The sequence below is a fragment of the Mixophyes fleayi genome, chromosome 5, assembly GCF_038048845.1.
Source record: "Mixophyes fleayi isolate aMixFle1 chromosome 5, aMixFle1.hap1, whole genome shotgun sequence".
In the NCBI taxonomy this organism is placed as follows: domain Eukaryota; kingdom Metazoa; phylum Chordata; class Amphibia; order Anura; family Limnodynastidae; genus Mixophyes; species Mixophyes fleayi.
The window spans coordinates 99646721-99659451 of record NC_134406.1 but is presented as its reverse complement, the minus strand read 5'-3'; the positions used below and the strand labels follow the sequence as shown (position 1 = coordinate 99659451).

The following is a 12731-nucleotide window of genomic DNA, read 5'->3' as shown; positions in this document are numbered from 1 at the left end:
GTGCCTAATATGTGTGCTTTTAATTTTTTTTTTTTTTTAATTAGTGCGCACTAAACTGGTCAGACTAATAATGGAATTATATGTTGTTTTACAGGCAATGCTTGTTTGTTGGAGCTGGAGCTGAAGCTGAAGAAGTGAAATAACCTAACACTTCCACTTGTGAGCGCTTGCAGTGGCATACTTTATATTCTTTGGGGTAAAAGTAGAGGTGTTGCCCATAGCAACCAGATACTAGGGAGAATCCTATAGAATCTCAGTGATTCATACACTGCGTTTCATATCTGCTTTATTCCTCATTCTATTTTATTTCCTGCAGCCAGAGGTTATATGGCCTATAATATAACAAGGGGAGAGACCTCCACTGCACCTTCATCAAACATCCAGTCAGAGACACCCAATCAATTTACACAGGAACGAGGGAGCAATGTGGAGAGCTTTCTTTTCCCTCATAAATAAAAACCCCAAAGTAAACAAAGAAATGCAAAACATAGTTTAATAACAGTAATTTAAACATATAAAACAAGTTTTTATTCCTTTGGCAACTGGTAAATTTGTATCTCAATGCCCTAAGAAACATTACAAGTCACCTCAGTGCAAGGTGATGATAAAAGTCCAATATCCTTATATTTTGCCCTGCTGTGCAAGGGTACATTAAAAGGAGGAGACTTTCCAAAACTGTACACAAATACGCAATAAAATCATAGCAAGCCAATCAGCTGTTAGCTTCTATCTGGCTAGTAGAGGTTAGACAATGGTAACAAGCAACTGATTGGTTGCTATAGTTAGTAAACTTCTAAAGGAGTAAAACAAATACACTTATAGTTAAGCCCCATTTGCGAGAACCCCTTCTGACCCCATAACAACTTCAACAGACTTTAACATGGAAGTAGAGTTGGCTTAACATTACTTTCATCAGTGTTTATCCAAGTTATGTAGAAGCGCTACAAAGCCGACTCGCACGCGGTAGAATTAAATGCGGTATATTTACTAAACTGCGGGTTAGAAAAAGTAGAGTTGTTTCTTAGTGCAACCAATCAGATTCTAGCGGTCATTTATTTAGTACACTCTACGAAATGACAGCTAGAATCTGATTGGTTGCTATAGGCAACATCTCCACTTTTTCAAACCCGCAGTTTAGTAAATATACTCCAGTGTCTATATGTAGCTCTGTTCATCTATGTGTAACGGGGTTACTATGAGAAATGAGGAACCTCCTGCCCCAATGTAAAATACGGGTATTAGAAGTCACCAAGGAGCTCCCAAACCTGTATAAAAGCCACTCAGAGACGGAGGCCTTCCCACCAACTTCTAATATCCTTATATTATACTGTAGGGGATAAAGTGTGTAGAGTTATCTGGAGTATGAAACAGGGGAACTTTCAGCGATCAAATCATGGACTGAGATTGCATGCATACAAATAAATATATATATATATATATATACACACACACACGGAATGAGAGGTTTAAGTTAAATCAAGGCGTGCAACATGAAATGATTAGCTTAGTAATTGACATTTGTTGCGATTGCTCTTTGACTGTATATAGTTGTGTACTCCTAAATCAGGGAGATGTGTATGGACAGACCAGCAGAAAATCGAGATACTGAAGTACTCAGGCGAAATTAGTAAGATCGTGAGCTTATGTATTTACATTTAGATTTGATTGGAGCCTTGTATTGTTGTAATCCTTCTAGTCGATCTGTGACTGCCCAGATTATATGTGTCGTGCTGCCTGTTCAGATTTCACAGCAGAAGTGCCCCTCCAAATTGTACGGATAAGTGTGGTTGTGGGTTAATAAAAGGAGACAGATGGGCACATAGTGAAGTACTGTTTAAGATTTAAATATTGGAGGGAAAAAATTGTGCTACATAGGTTCATTGTAGTTTGATCTGTGGCAAGTACCGTATTGCTGTAGACTTTGCAGTTCAACAGTCAGTAGGTATCCTGCTAGACTGGACTATGTCTCTGATGCTAATTATTAGACATCACGTGTAAACTAGTACTCAACGCGTTTCACCTAAATAACCACATGTATAGGCATTACTCTGATCCTTGGAACACCAGCAACACACGTGTATGACAATTAGCACTTAATTAGGAGGAAATTAAACCATTAAGGATGAGAGCTACTATAAAAGAATGCCATGATTCAGTACACAATACTTCCTACGAGAAAGTCAGCACTAGGGACAAAACGCGTTGGGTCAAATTTGTTTATACGTTATACCCGATAACTAGCATCGGAGACATATTGAATACATTACTCAAATACTCAATTTAACTTAATTTGTTACAATTCATCTTGCTATCATTTTTCCTTTTTGGTAATATTGTTTACTTAATGTATCAGCATTGAGAGTATAATTTATTTAGCTTAAGAAAATTTGCTATTCAACATCTCAATTTTCTACTTGTTCTACATATCTCCCTGATTTAGGATTGCACCATTTGGCAGTACACAAGTATATACAACAAATGCGAATGACTAAGCTACTCCTCTCACGTTGCACACCTTGATTTAACTATAAACCTCTCATTCTGTATATACACAACACCAGTCCGTGCCTTGATAGCTGAATGTTCCTCTATAATTACCGCAAGCCTGTGATTCAGTTAGTCAGCGTAACACATCACTGGGAAATTTACTGAATAAGCCTGCAGCAACCTCTCTTATTTCAAGTGAGACATTCTCTTGGCAAATTCAGTTTTGGCAGACTAGTGCTTTCCTTCAAAGCAATAAACACGCAAAATGTCAAGGGCATCGAGTTTATAGGCGGAGTTCTATCCCAGTCCATGCTGCATACCCCGAATTCGCCGTGCCAGTTGGATATCCTTATCCTTGACAGTCACCCTCTTGGCGTGGAGGCTGCACAGGCAAGAGTCTTCAAAGAGCAAGACAAGGAAGGCCTCAGCTGCCTGTGGAGGACACACACACAAGACAGTTCAAGCCCTGGAAAAGGTCATGAAAGCATTATACTAATACATGACAAATACACACAATAAAAGGTTCTGTGTGCCTGGCAACGAAGCCTGGACAAAAAAAACGCCTCTAAACCTGCCTTGCTTACAGCCTTCTCTTAAACCTGGATCTCGAGAGCCTCCTTCCTTGAAAGAGAAGACCTCACTCTAAAGCGAGAGATCATTAGGCCAATCAATCCAATAAGAACTAGACACCAAAGAGACACCTAGGGCCTGATTCATTAAGGAAAGGAAAGCAAAAAAAATGAGTAACTTTTCACCTTGGCAAAACCATGTTGCGTTGCATGGGGGAGGTAAATTTAAAACGTGATGGCAGATTTATAGTTGAGGTAGGGCATGTCCTAGATCAACTTCAAATTTCAGTGTACAAATAAAGCTATCAAGTATTTGTGTCCTACATGAAAAAACAGGCAGTATTTATCTTATGTGCAAAATAATAAACTAATTTACAACCCCTTTGTAGAGGAGTAAACTTACTCATTTTTTAGTCTTACTTTCCTTAATGAATCAGGAACACTGTGTATATTGTATGTCACCTCTCTTTTCCAGATTATCTCTCATGAAAATTGGTTCAGCCAACAAAATGCTGCTTTCACTGTGTGTAGGCGATCGGTACACTTTATAAACAACAATACCAGCCTCAACCTTATCCTCTTGATAGTCCTATTACTTATTTTTAGACATAACTCTAACACTGATGTTAGCCAAAGCCCAAAATATAACCCAAGTTCTTTATCCCTACCCCTGGATGCTAGGCCATACAGCTCAAATCCAAGATCAAAGTCAATATCGTAGACTGTGCTGTGAATCTATCCTCAGCCTTGAAAGAGTCGACCTTGCCCCTTCTGAATTCTGAAAATGCATAAATCATCACACCCATAAAAATGATTGTACTACTGTAAACAAAACAAAAATCCAAAAACTCAAATACATTTGGTTGTTCTACTACAATACTGATGCCTTGATATCACTAACATGTCCTATAGCGCTGTGTAGTAAATCTAAGGGTAATTATATATTTACTAAACTGCGGGTTTGAAAAAGTGGAGATGTTGCCTATAGCAACCAATCAGATTCTAGCTGTAATTTTGTAGACTGTACTAAACAAGTGATAGCTAGAATCTGATTGGTTGCTATAGGCAAAATATCCACTTTTTCAAACCCACAGTTTAGTAAATATAACCCTAAGTGTACTGCATCCACTCCACTATATAAGATCTAGTTTGCAATCTAAAAAAAAAAAAAAGATAAATTAGCCCTATAACAATAACATCCTTTAATATCTTTGATAACTCAAACACAAGCCCAGTTCGAACCTACCAGATGTCCATTCTGATAAATGACCTCCTAAGTCAAATAAATAATGATGCGAAAATAAATGATTTGCACAAATAATGACGTTAACCGCCACTCTGTCCCCACAGCTAGAATTTAAAGAGACTCAAGAGTAAATAATGATCTCTTGCTATTAAACATAACTCCTATGTCCACCCCACTCTTCTCTAGACACAACCCCCCCCCAACTGAGACAATGAGTCTCCTCTTTTTATCTCTCCTCTCCCCATTCCCTCATCTTTTCCCCCTGCAAACACATTTCCTTTACTGTTCTTGTAGAGCATTTGGAGTTTGCTGATAGTATATGTGGTACATGACTTCTAAAGAAATATAAAATGAGTAACATATAGCGCTTTGTTGTGACATTCTTGTTAAGAGAACCGCACTAGTTACAGGTATCAGCGTTTAGCAATTATAGCAGTTCGATTTTACAGTTTTTCAGCAACTTTTTAAATGTCCTTTTCGATATTAATTCAATGGGAACTTTCATATTAAATGGTTCACTACCGCTAATATTGGTATTGGACATTAATTTACACGTTTAGTACTTTTCCTTATGGATTGAGAAGCTTTGTTGTGTTTATTTACTGGATGATTTCGATTAACACGAATAATAAATTATGGTGCATTGTGCAATACATTCATTCTGTAATCGCCATCAATACTCATTAGCAACGGCTGGGCACAAACTAATTATGTTTGGGTTAGGAGTAATAACTCATATCTACGCCCAACAAACTTCTGATACAAGAATTATTTTTCAAAATGAAATTCATATTTGTGAAACATTTAATTTTAGCATGAACATCTATGAGAAATTCTCGTGGACCACATCACTTTTCCTGTCTGAGTAAGTAACTACATCAACCTGGTTGCAACACAACCCCCTCATCTCTGTCTTGAACAGCATATAATGAGTTAAAGGGGTAGATTAATGAAAAATTCTACAAAGAAGAAGTGGAGGTGTTGCCTATAGCAACCAACCAGATTCCATCTATCATGTATCAAGTACATTCTATAAAACAATCCCTAGAATCTGATTGGTTGCTATGGACAACACCCCAGTGTCTTTTTTTGGGGCATTTGTGCTTTTGTTAGAAGTTTCTAAAGATAAACAGTTAAATACAAGGTCCGCAACAAAGCTTTGTACAAACATCTAGAATCTAGGGCGAAACAATTTTAAAGTGCACCCAACCAGACAATGTTGGGATGAACCAATTTTAATGAGAATCATTACAGGCCCATTGTGACTAAGGTGAAAATGCTGCGATGAAACGTTGTGATAAATAGTACAGCATGGAGATAACGCACACTCTGATATTCTGGTGACTGTATTTGTTGAGCTTTGTGTGACCACTACAAATCTTAGAATACAAGCCATATTTCAAAAATAAGAACAATGACGGAAAACACTCTTTTCTGACCCAACACGCAACCAAAACTCTTATCCATGCTCTCTTCATCTCCCGTCTTGACTACTGCAACCTTCTGCTATCTGGCATTCCTGACACCTATGTAACCACACTTCCATCCATCATAAATGCTGCTGCAAGACTAATCTTCCTCTCTCACCGCTTCAAATCTGCTGCACCACTCTGCAAATCCCTACACTGGCTCCCTGTGTCCTCCAGAATCCAATTCAAATTACTCACCCTTACCTACAAAGTCCTCAACACCACACCTTCAAACATCTCATTTTAAAATATTCTTCCTCCCTCTTATATCTAACCCTGACCTGCGCCTTGTCTTGTCTCTGGTACGGACCCCTCACTCCCTCCTACAACACTTCTCTTGTGCTGCTCCCCTCCCCACTTATGGGATTCTCTATCATGCCCTCCCACAGCCTTCAAATCTTTAGACGCACTCTGAAACACATCTTTTTTTTTTTAGAGTTTACCTTATCCCTGATACTATTCACACTAATGCACCCTCACAACTATCCCAAACTCTACTCTGAGCCACACTCCCTCCTCTTGTCTCAGCTGTGCCCTCTTCCACTTAGAATGTAAGCTGTCTAACGAGCAGGGTCCTCCATACCCTTTGTTTTCATATCTGTGTTTATTTTGTCTACCTTGTATGTCCTAGTTTTACGTATGTTCTGTTTTCCCTACTGTACGACGCTGTGGAACCTTACAAATCTATAATAATCACTGTTCACAATGGATTGATGCCAGTATTGTTCTCTCAATAAAGATCCTGACCTCCTGTAACGCCAGGATCGCTTTGCTTTGCCACGAGTACGGCACACCACGGGAATACTGCATGCAGATTTCTCTCACCTGAACCAAAAGAAGAAACCAGAAATTATACAGAAAATCTGAATAAAAGAAATGAAACTCAAGAGTGAGAGAACTGGATGCAGAGAAGATGAGCTCTCACCAGCCTGGCGAATGGGGCCTTTTTGATGAGCAGGTCAGTCGACTTTTGGTACTTTCTTATTTCCATCAGTGCCCGAGTTCCCGGACGGTAACGCCTTTTACGGCTCGAACTCGCTCTCTGGCTGGCATCTGAATTCCCTAGGTGTTAAAGAAAGCTTATCATCCACTTCTTTTTGGTTTCTGTAGCCCATTATGCCAATAATATTAAATACAATTCTATCGTGTAAGGCAATAAGCTCATCTTCCAGCTGACGTCTTGCGGCAGAACAGGTCCCACCGACACAATCTTCAAGTTTTGTTTTTGCTTCACCATTCTACACTGTTTGTGTCAATTCTCATCTCTAAGAATAGAGATGGGACAATGACCATTCACCTCTGTGCAGTGGGGTCGGGGCAGGACCAGAAACGTCAAAGTCCTCGGGCAAACCCTGCTCCGTGGAATGTTTTTTAAATTTTGCTTTAGAGTCTCCCTCTTTTATAATGAAAGCTCGATCCCACATTTTTTAAACAAAAAACAATTGATTCTTACTTTCAGGGGATGTGTTTGAGGCCGCGGGGGGTACCTTCCGCGGACGAGTTGACTTCCTGCGGGATTTGATTGCTCCAGGGGGTTGAGTCATAATTTTAAGATATAAATAAAAGCAAAAACCTGCAGAAACAAATCCTTGTTTGACAGAACATACAATATAAAGCAGTTTCCAAAGTGTTCTAATTTGGCAGACACTTCAATTAAACACCTATAACGCCACTTAAAATTCTTCCAACCACATACAACTAAGGTAGATGGTTATCTAAATGATTATTTTCTTCAAGAACATGCTGTGTGACAAATTAATTTTTACCCACAGACTTTCAACCCTCCCCAAAACAGAATTGCAAGGGCCTATACCAGCCCCCCTCACAGTAGGAAATCTCAGACCCCTCTCTTCACAATCTGAAAAACCATTCCGCTGTGTGTTGAGGAGCCCACTGGACACAAGCAACGGGCTATCAGCCCCCATTAGAAACTGACATAGTACTAATTGCCCCCCCTCTGCCTCGTGGTTGATGTTTGGAGACAATCTGGTGCAGTTCCAGTGAGCCGGGAGGGGGAAGTACTATAGACCAATGGGGTCTCTGGCAAGATGGTTGGGGTGGAGGGGGGGGGGTGGTGACTGGTGAGCAACTATTTATGTGTGACTGCAAATATCCTTCTTTTAGCAAGGCTGAGATCAAGAAAATATTCTTCAATTAGGTAGTATGAGCACTGCCCCATTGCAGTCAATGAGGACTGCTCAAAAGGTGCACAACAACCAATCAGCAATGAGATTTTATCCACGTAGAAGTTAGACAATAAATCTGATTGGCTGTTACAGATTTAGTGCAGATTTGTACCTTTGGGCAATGTTAATAAGAAAGGAGGTTTGTTCGTGCAGTGAGGCCCATATATTTTACTGAAAGCTTATAGTAAATTAAGTAGGGTTTTTTGTTTTGTTTTTCCATCGGGAAGAGACCCAAGACATTTATTTTACCATTTGGCAAGTAATGAAATAAAAAATTTTGGTCACCACCATCTTCAGGTGCACCCTAACTTCTGGCATTTACCCCTCTGTTATTAAGTATTACACCTATTCTCTTGCACAAGGGCTGTCCTTGCGCATGTGGTATGTTACAATCTGCAGTCTGGTGCTGCAGACAGTGCTCACAGAAGCCAATAAGTGGCCAACAAGGCATGTCATTCATAGTGAACTATAGATGCAATATGCAAGTTCTATTGTCTTGTGCCCATCGCCCCTCAGTCTCCACTGTAAATGCGTGTCAGTCCTTTTTCTATAAGGTTCAATATATATGGTATATTTACAGCGACGCTTGAGTTGCGTTCAGCAAGCGGTTCCTCATGCCTTAAATCTCTCTGAGTGCTGATTACCTCTGGCACTCCAACCGCCTTCCATGGCAGAAGAAGAAACGCGTCACAAGCAATTACCGCTGTAGCACCAAACTGTAAAATACTCAACTGTAAGACTAGAGTGGACATATGGATTTTTTTTTAAAAGGTAGAATGTATTATTTCGACATTGCAGACTAAACATGACTTCATCAGGACCCCCGGAGACAATGGGGCTGAAGCAGAGGTAACTGGACCCCTCTAAAATGAGCTGCAGAAAGTTTACATTTTTCTCTCGCTCACATCAGTATCCATGGTCTAATAGAAGATATCTATATATTGATTTGAGGGCTCTGTTAAACACAGTTTTATACGCAAGGGATAGAAAAAGAACTCCAAGTAATTATTCACAGCTAGCCTGAGCGTTTTGAAAATCTGCAAACACGCTATTAATAAATGCAACTGATGCAAAACATAAAAGATATAAACAAAATGAAAAACATCCAATAGGAAAAGGCAGACATAAATACGCCAGCTGCCGCAGATTATCAGCGTGCTGAATACATTAATAGAATAGATTGGATTTGTTGCAGCTACAATTAATCATAAATTTAATAACTTTGCGATGAGAGGGTTTCATCGTTCACTTCCAGAAATGAGCACATGACTGACAAATGTATAATCCGTACCATAAAACACGTTGCTTCCTTAGTCACAGTTCTGCTGGTTACAGCGACCTACAAAACAAACCAAAACAAGGGGCATGGGTTAGCACAGCAAGTCCAAATTTATTTGGTGGAGCCCAATAATTCATCAGACATCTTCCAAACTAACACATACAAAGCGTATTCTGTCATCATCTTGTACATGCTGAAAACCAGGGAACTTTTTCACCTTTTACCCACAAATATATTTAGATACGCCGACGTTACCCCTGTGATTTGAAAGGAAGGAAATCATATATTATTAATTATTGGAATTCAAATTCTTATTGAATCTATTCAAAATTTCTTTGAAAGTTTCAACTTCAAAACTTCAGGTTTTGGAGAAATGATGTTGCTTCATTTTTTTATATGAGAGCATCAATATTGGGGCATTTTGATGTCAGAGCAATTTGGATACAGTCTTCAGCGCCCAATCAATTTCTCTGCTTTGTTTTCAAATGCAATACGTGCTTCATTATTGCATCGAAGCTCAAAAAGTGCCTCTGCCAACCCTTGAGGCTCGTCTGGTACAACAGCAATTTCATATTTAAAGGGATCTACAATCCAACTGACAGCATGTGAATCGGCAGCATCACCCCCGGAATTTCATTTTTACCCCATTTGGGGTCATTTACCTTTGTTCCCTGACCACTGCTTTAAACACTTGCACTAGAGACACATACAGCAGGTTCAGCAATTTTGAAATTACAAAATATAAAATTTTACGTGCTCCTGCACCAGCAGCAAACAGAGTTCACAATTTATTTATTTTTAACAGATAACACCGGGTAATTGTAATTAATATACGATAGTGGCAGCAGGCAGGAGCAATAATATTGGTGGAAAGAAACAAGATCATCACTCAAACAGCTCTGCCCCTGTGGGTGGGAATGAAGATATCTAATGGTCAGCCTAGTGCTAGGCAGTCATCTGGGGGTGTCCCTATCACGCAATGGCCACGCCCCTGCCCCACAATGGCCAGCCCCTGTCCCGCTGCCTAGGACAGATATGTTGGGACGTATGTACCATTTTACAGCGTGGGGAAGCGAATGAGGGGGCACTCGCCACAGAGGATGTGAGTTTGATATTGGGACTTATGATGACAGTTTTCAGAAACACAGATTTTTTTTTTCCCTCCCAACTAATTAATGCCACTGTGGGTTATACTGTATTAATGATTCAGTTGCTGCACATTATGTCATTGTATACCATTTGTTTGTGTCACTACCCAGAGCAGTAACTAAGGCTGTGTGACAGGGGCGACCGCCCAGGGTGCAACACTGAAGAGGGGCGCAATTTAGGAATATTTTAGGTTCATTTGGGTAAAATTGAGGGCTAGGAGGGCAGCATTTGTCTTTCTCGCCCCAGGCGCTAGAATTCTAAGTTACGGCTCTGTCACTACCCCTTAATTCAATGTCCAATAATATATCAGCGCCTTTAAAATAAAAGATCATAGTAATAGGACATCAAAATGAATAGAGCTCACCGACATTTGTTTTTCCCCACATCAATGGAGATTCAATTCATTGCAAAAGCCCTAGCAGAGAATGTGCTGATCTTTCATGAAATGGAACTAAACAAACGTAACTTAAAAAATAACTTTATTCCAGACAACATAACGTACACTTCATAAATACCCGGCTATAGACATTGAAAACAATGAATCCTACCTATCTGTGTATGTTCTCCCCATGTGGCTTTAGGCAAAACTGACTTTAGTGTGTTGTAAATTCCACTGGGGCATGGAGTGATGTGAATGATTGAACATTTAATTGAAGTGCTATGTAATATGTCTATATAAATAATAGATGCATGTGATATAAAGTATAGCACTTGGCCCAATAGCTTCTGTACACAGCAAATGTCACAGTGACACCTGCAGGTCAGAAGTTGCACTGCATTCAAATTATATATATTTTATATACCGTATTTTTCGCTCCATAAGACGCACTTTTTCCCCCCAAAAAAGTGGGGGGAAAAGTGTGTGCGTCTTATGGAGCGAATACTGCTGGCAAGACGCTACCCTTGAAAAAGTCCCGAAAGGGACGAAAATCGTTGGGATACGCCCACTACACGTCATCTGTGACCCGACACGAACGCCGAGAATCCCCACTCTAACACTCAGCCTGCCGGTCAGCTGACCTGTACACGGACTGACACATGCACACCCCCGGAACTGCCGCGCGGCTGGAAGAGACTGAGAGCAAACAGCAAGTATCACTATATCCACCTCGTTCCATATCTGATAATAGCGCTGATAACAGAACTACCACCTTGATTACTTATTATCCTCTAGTGTGATCTGGATGGATTTTTTCTACAGCAACACATTATAGCGGTTGGATTATTTGGTATAACAGGACACGGGTTCTGTGTGGACCATCACTTAAATATCATTAGACCACACTGGCAACGGACATCATTCTGGTCATTTTGCATTTTCAGCATCAGTTTGTACTATGTGGCTGGAGGTCACTGACAATTAGGAGTCTTAGCTGTTTTTCCACCAGGCTTACACTGTCCCATTTAGGCTATTTAACTAAGACTTTTTGTTTATACCACGATTTAACTAGGTGCGTCTTATGGTCAGGTGCGTCTTATGGAGCGAAAAATACGGTATGTGTGAAATGCAAAATTTAATGATATTTAAACTGATAGAATATTTTAAATAAAATCACATTTGTAGATGGCCGTCAAAACAGCAGTCGGGAGCCTGTATTTACTCCTATACACTATTATTCATTACCCAGCTCCCAAACAATTAATTTATAACTGAAAAGACTTGAAACCTCATAGCTTATTGTACCTGACCCTTTTAAATTCATTACATTCACTGATCTCTTTCATTAATGATGAAATCATTACTGGAATTTGATGGTTTTATTTACAATCAAGGCAGTAGGAGAAAGGGCAGTATGGAATACCATATACCAGCCTACTTCCACCTCGGTGTATGTATGTACCATCACATGGAGCCCTCCACAACTTACTCACTTTGCACGGAGACAGGCCAGTCTACCACCCATGCATCCTGCACAGGGGGGCAGGTCAGCCTCCACCACCCATCATGCACCCTGTCCATCAGGGGCAGGTCAGCCTCCACCACCCATGCACCCTGCACATCAGGGGCAGGTCATTCTCCACCACCCATCATGCACCCTGTCCATCAGGGGCAGGCCAGCCTCCACCACCCATCATGCACCATGTCCAACAGGGGCAGGTCAGCCTCCACCATCCATGCACCCAGCACAAACCTATTTCCCTCCCTACAAACAGCCCCAGCAATAAATTAATAGTATTTACATTTCAGAAATATACTTAATCACTGACATTAAATAATTCAGTCACATTTAATAGAGTGAACTCATTCTCCCCCACATTCAGTAGCCCCCAAACCACCCCATCTTAAATAATAGTCTGCACTATAAAATTGCCCAACCATTACTCCACAAACAAACTTGCACCCAT

At 40.2% G+C, this 12731-nt stretch overlaps 1 protein-coding gene across 1 annotated transcript; it reads right to left on the bottom strand.

Annotated features, from left to right (window-relative positions):
• Positions 1 to 476: 476 nt before the first annotated feature.
• Positions 477 to 12379, bottom strand: LOC142158552 (histone H3-like centromeric protein A). Its single transcript, XM_075212596.1, has 6 exons — positions 12258 to 12379; positions 9249 to 9296; positions 7225 to 7344; positions 6697 to 6833; positions 6519 to 6596; positions 477 to 2919 (listed from the first exon to the last, which is right to left on the bottom strand). Exons 3-6 carry the CDS (start codon positions 7313 to 7315, stop codon positions 2785 to 2787), a joined length of 441 nt encoding a protein of 146 aa, XP_075068697.1. The 5' UTR covers positions 7316 to 7344; positions 9249 to 9296; positions 12258 to 12379; the 3' UTR covers positions 477 to 2784.
• Positions 12380 to 12731: the final 352 nt, after the last annotated feature.

Bases quoted from the DNA above. Each gene is read 5' to 3' on its own strand.
- LOC142158552 (XM_075212596.1), bottom strand. From the start codon at position 7,315: ATGACTCAACCCCCTGGAGCAATCAAATCCCGCAGGAAGTCAACTCGT. The intron at 6,834-7,224 runs GTAAGAATCAAT...TTTAACACCTAG, and splicing joins CTCAAACACATCCCCTGAAA to GGAATTCAGATGCCAGCCAG. The intron at 2,920-6,518 runs GTCAGGATCTTT...TGTCCTCCACAG, and splicing joins CGATCCTGGCGTTACAGGAG to GCAGCTGAGGCCTTCCTTGT.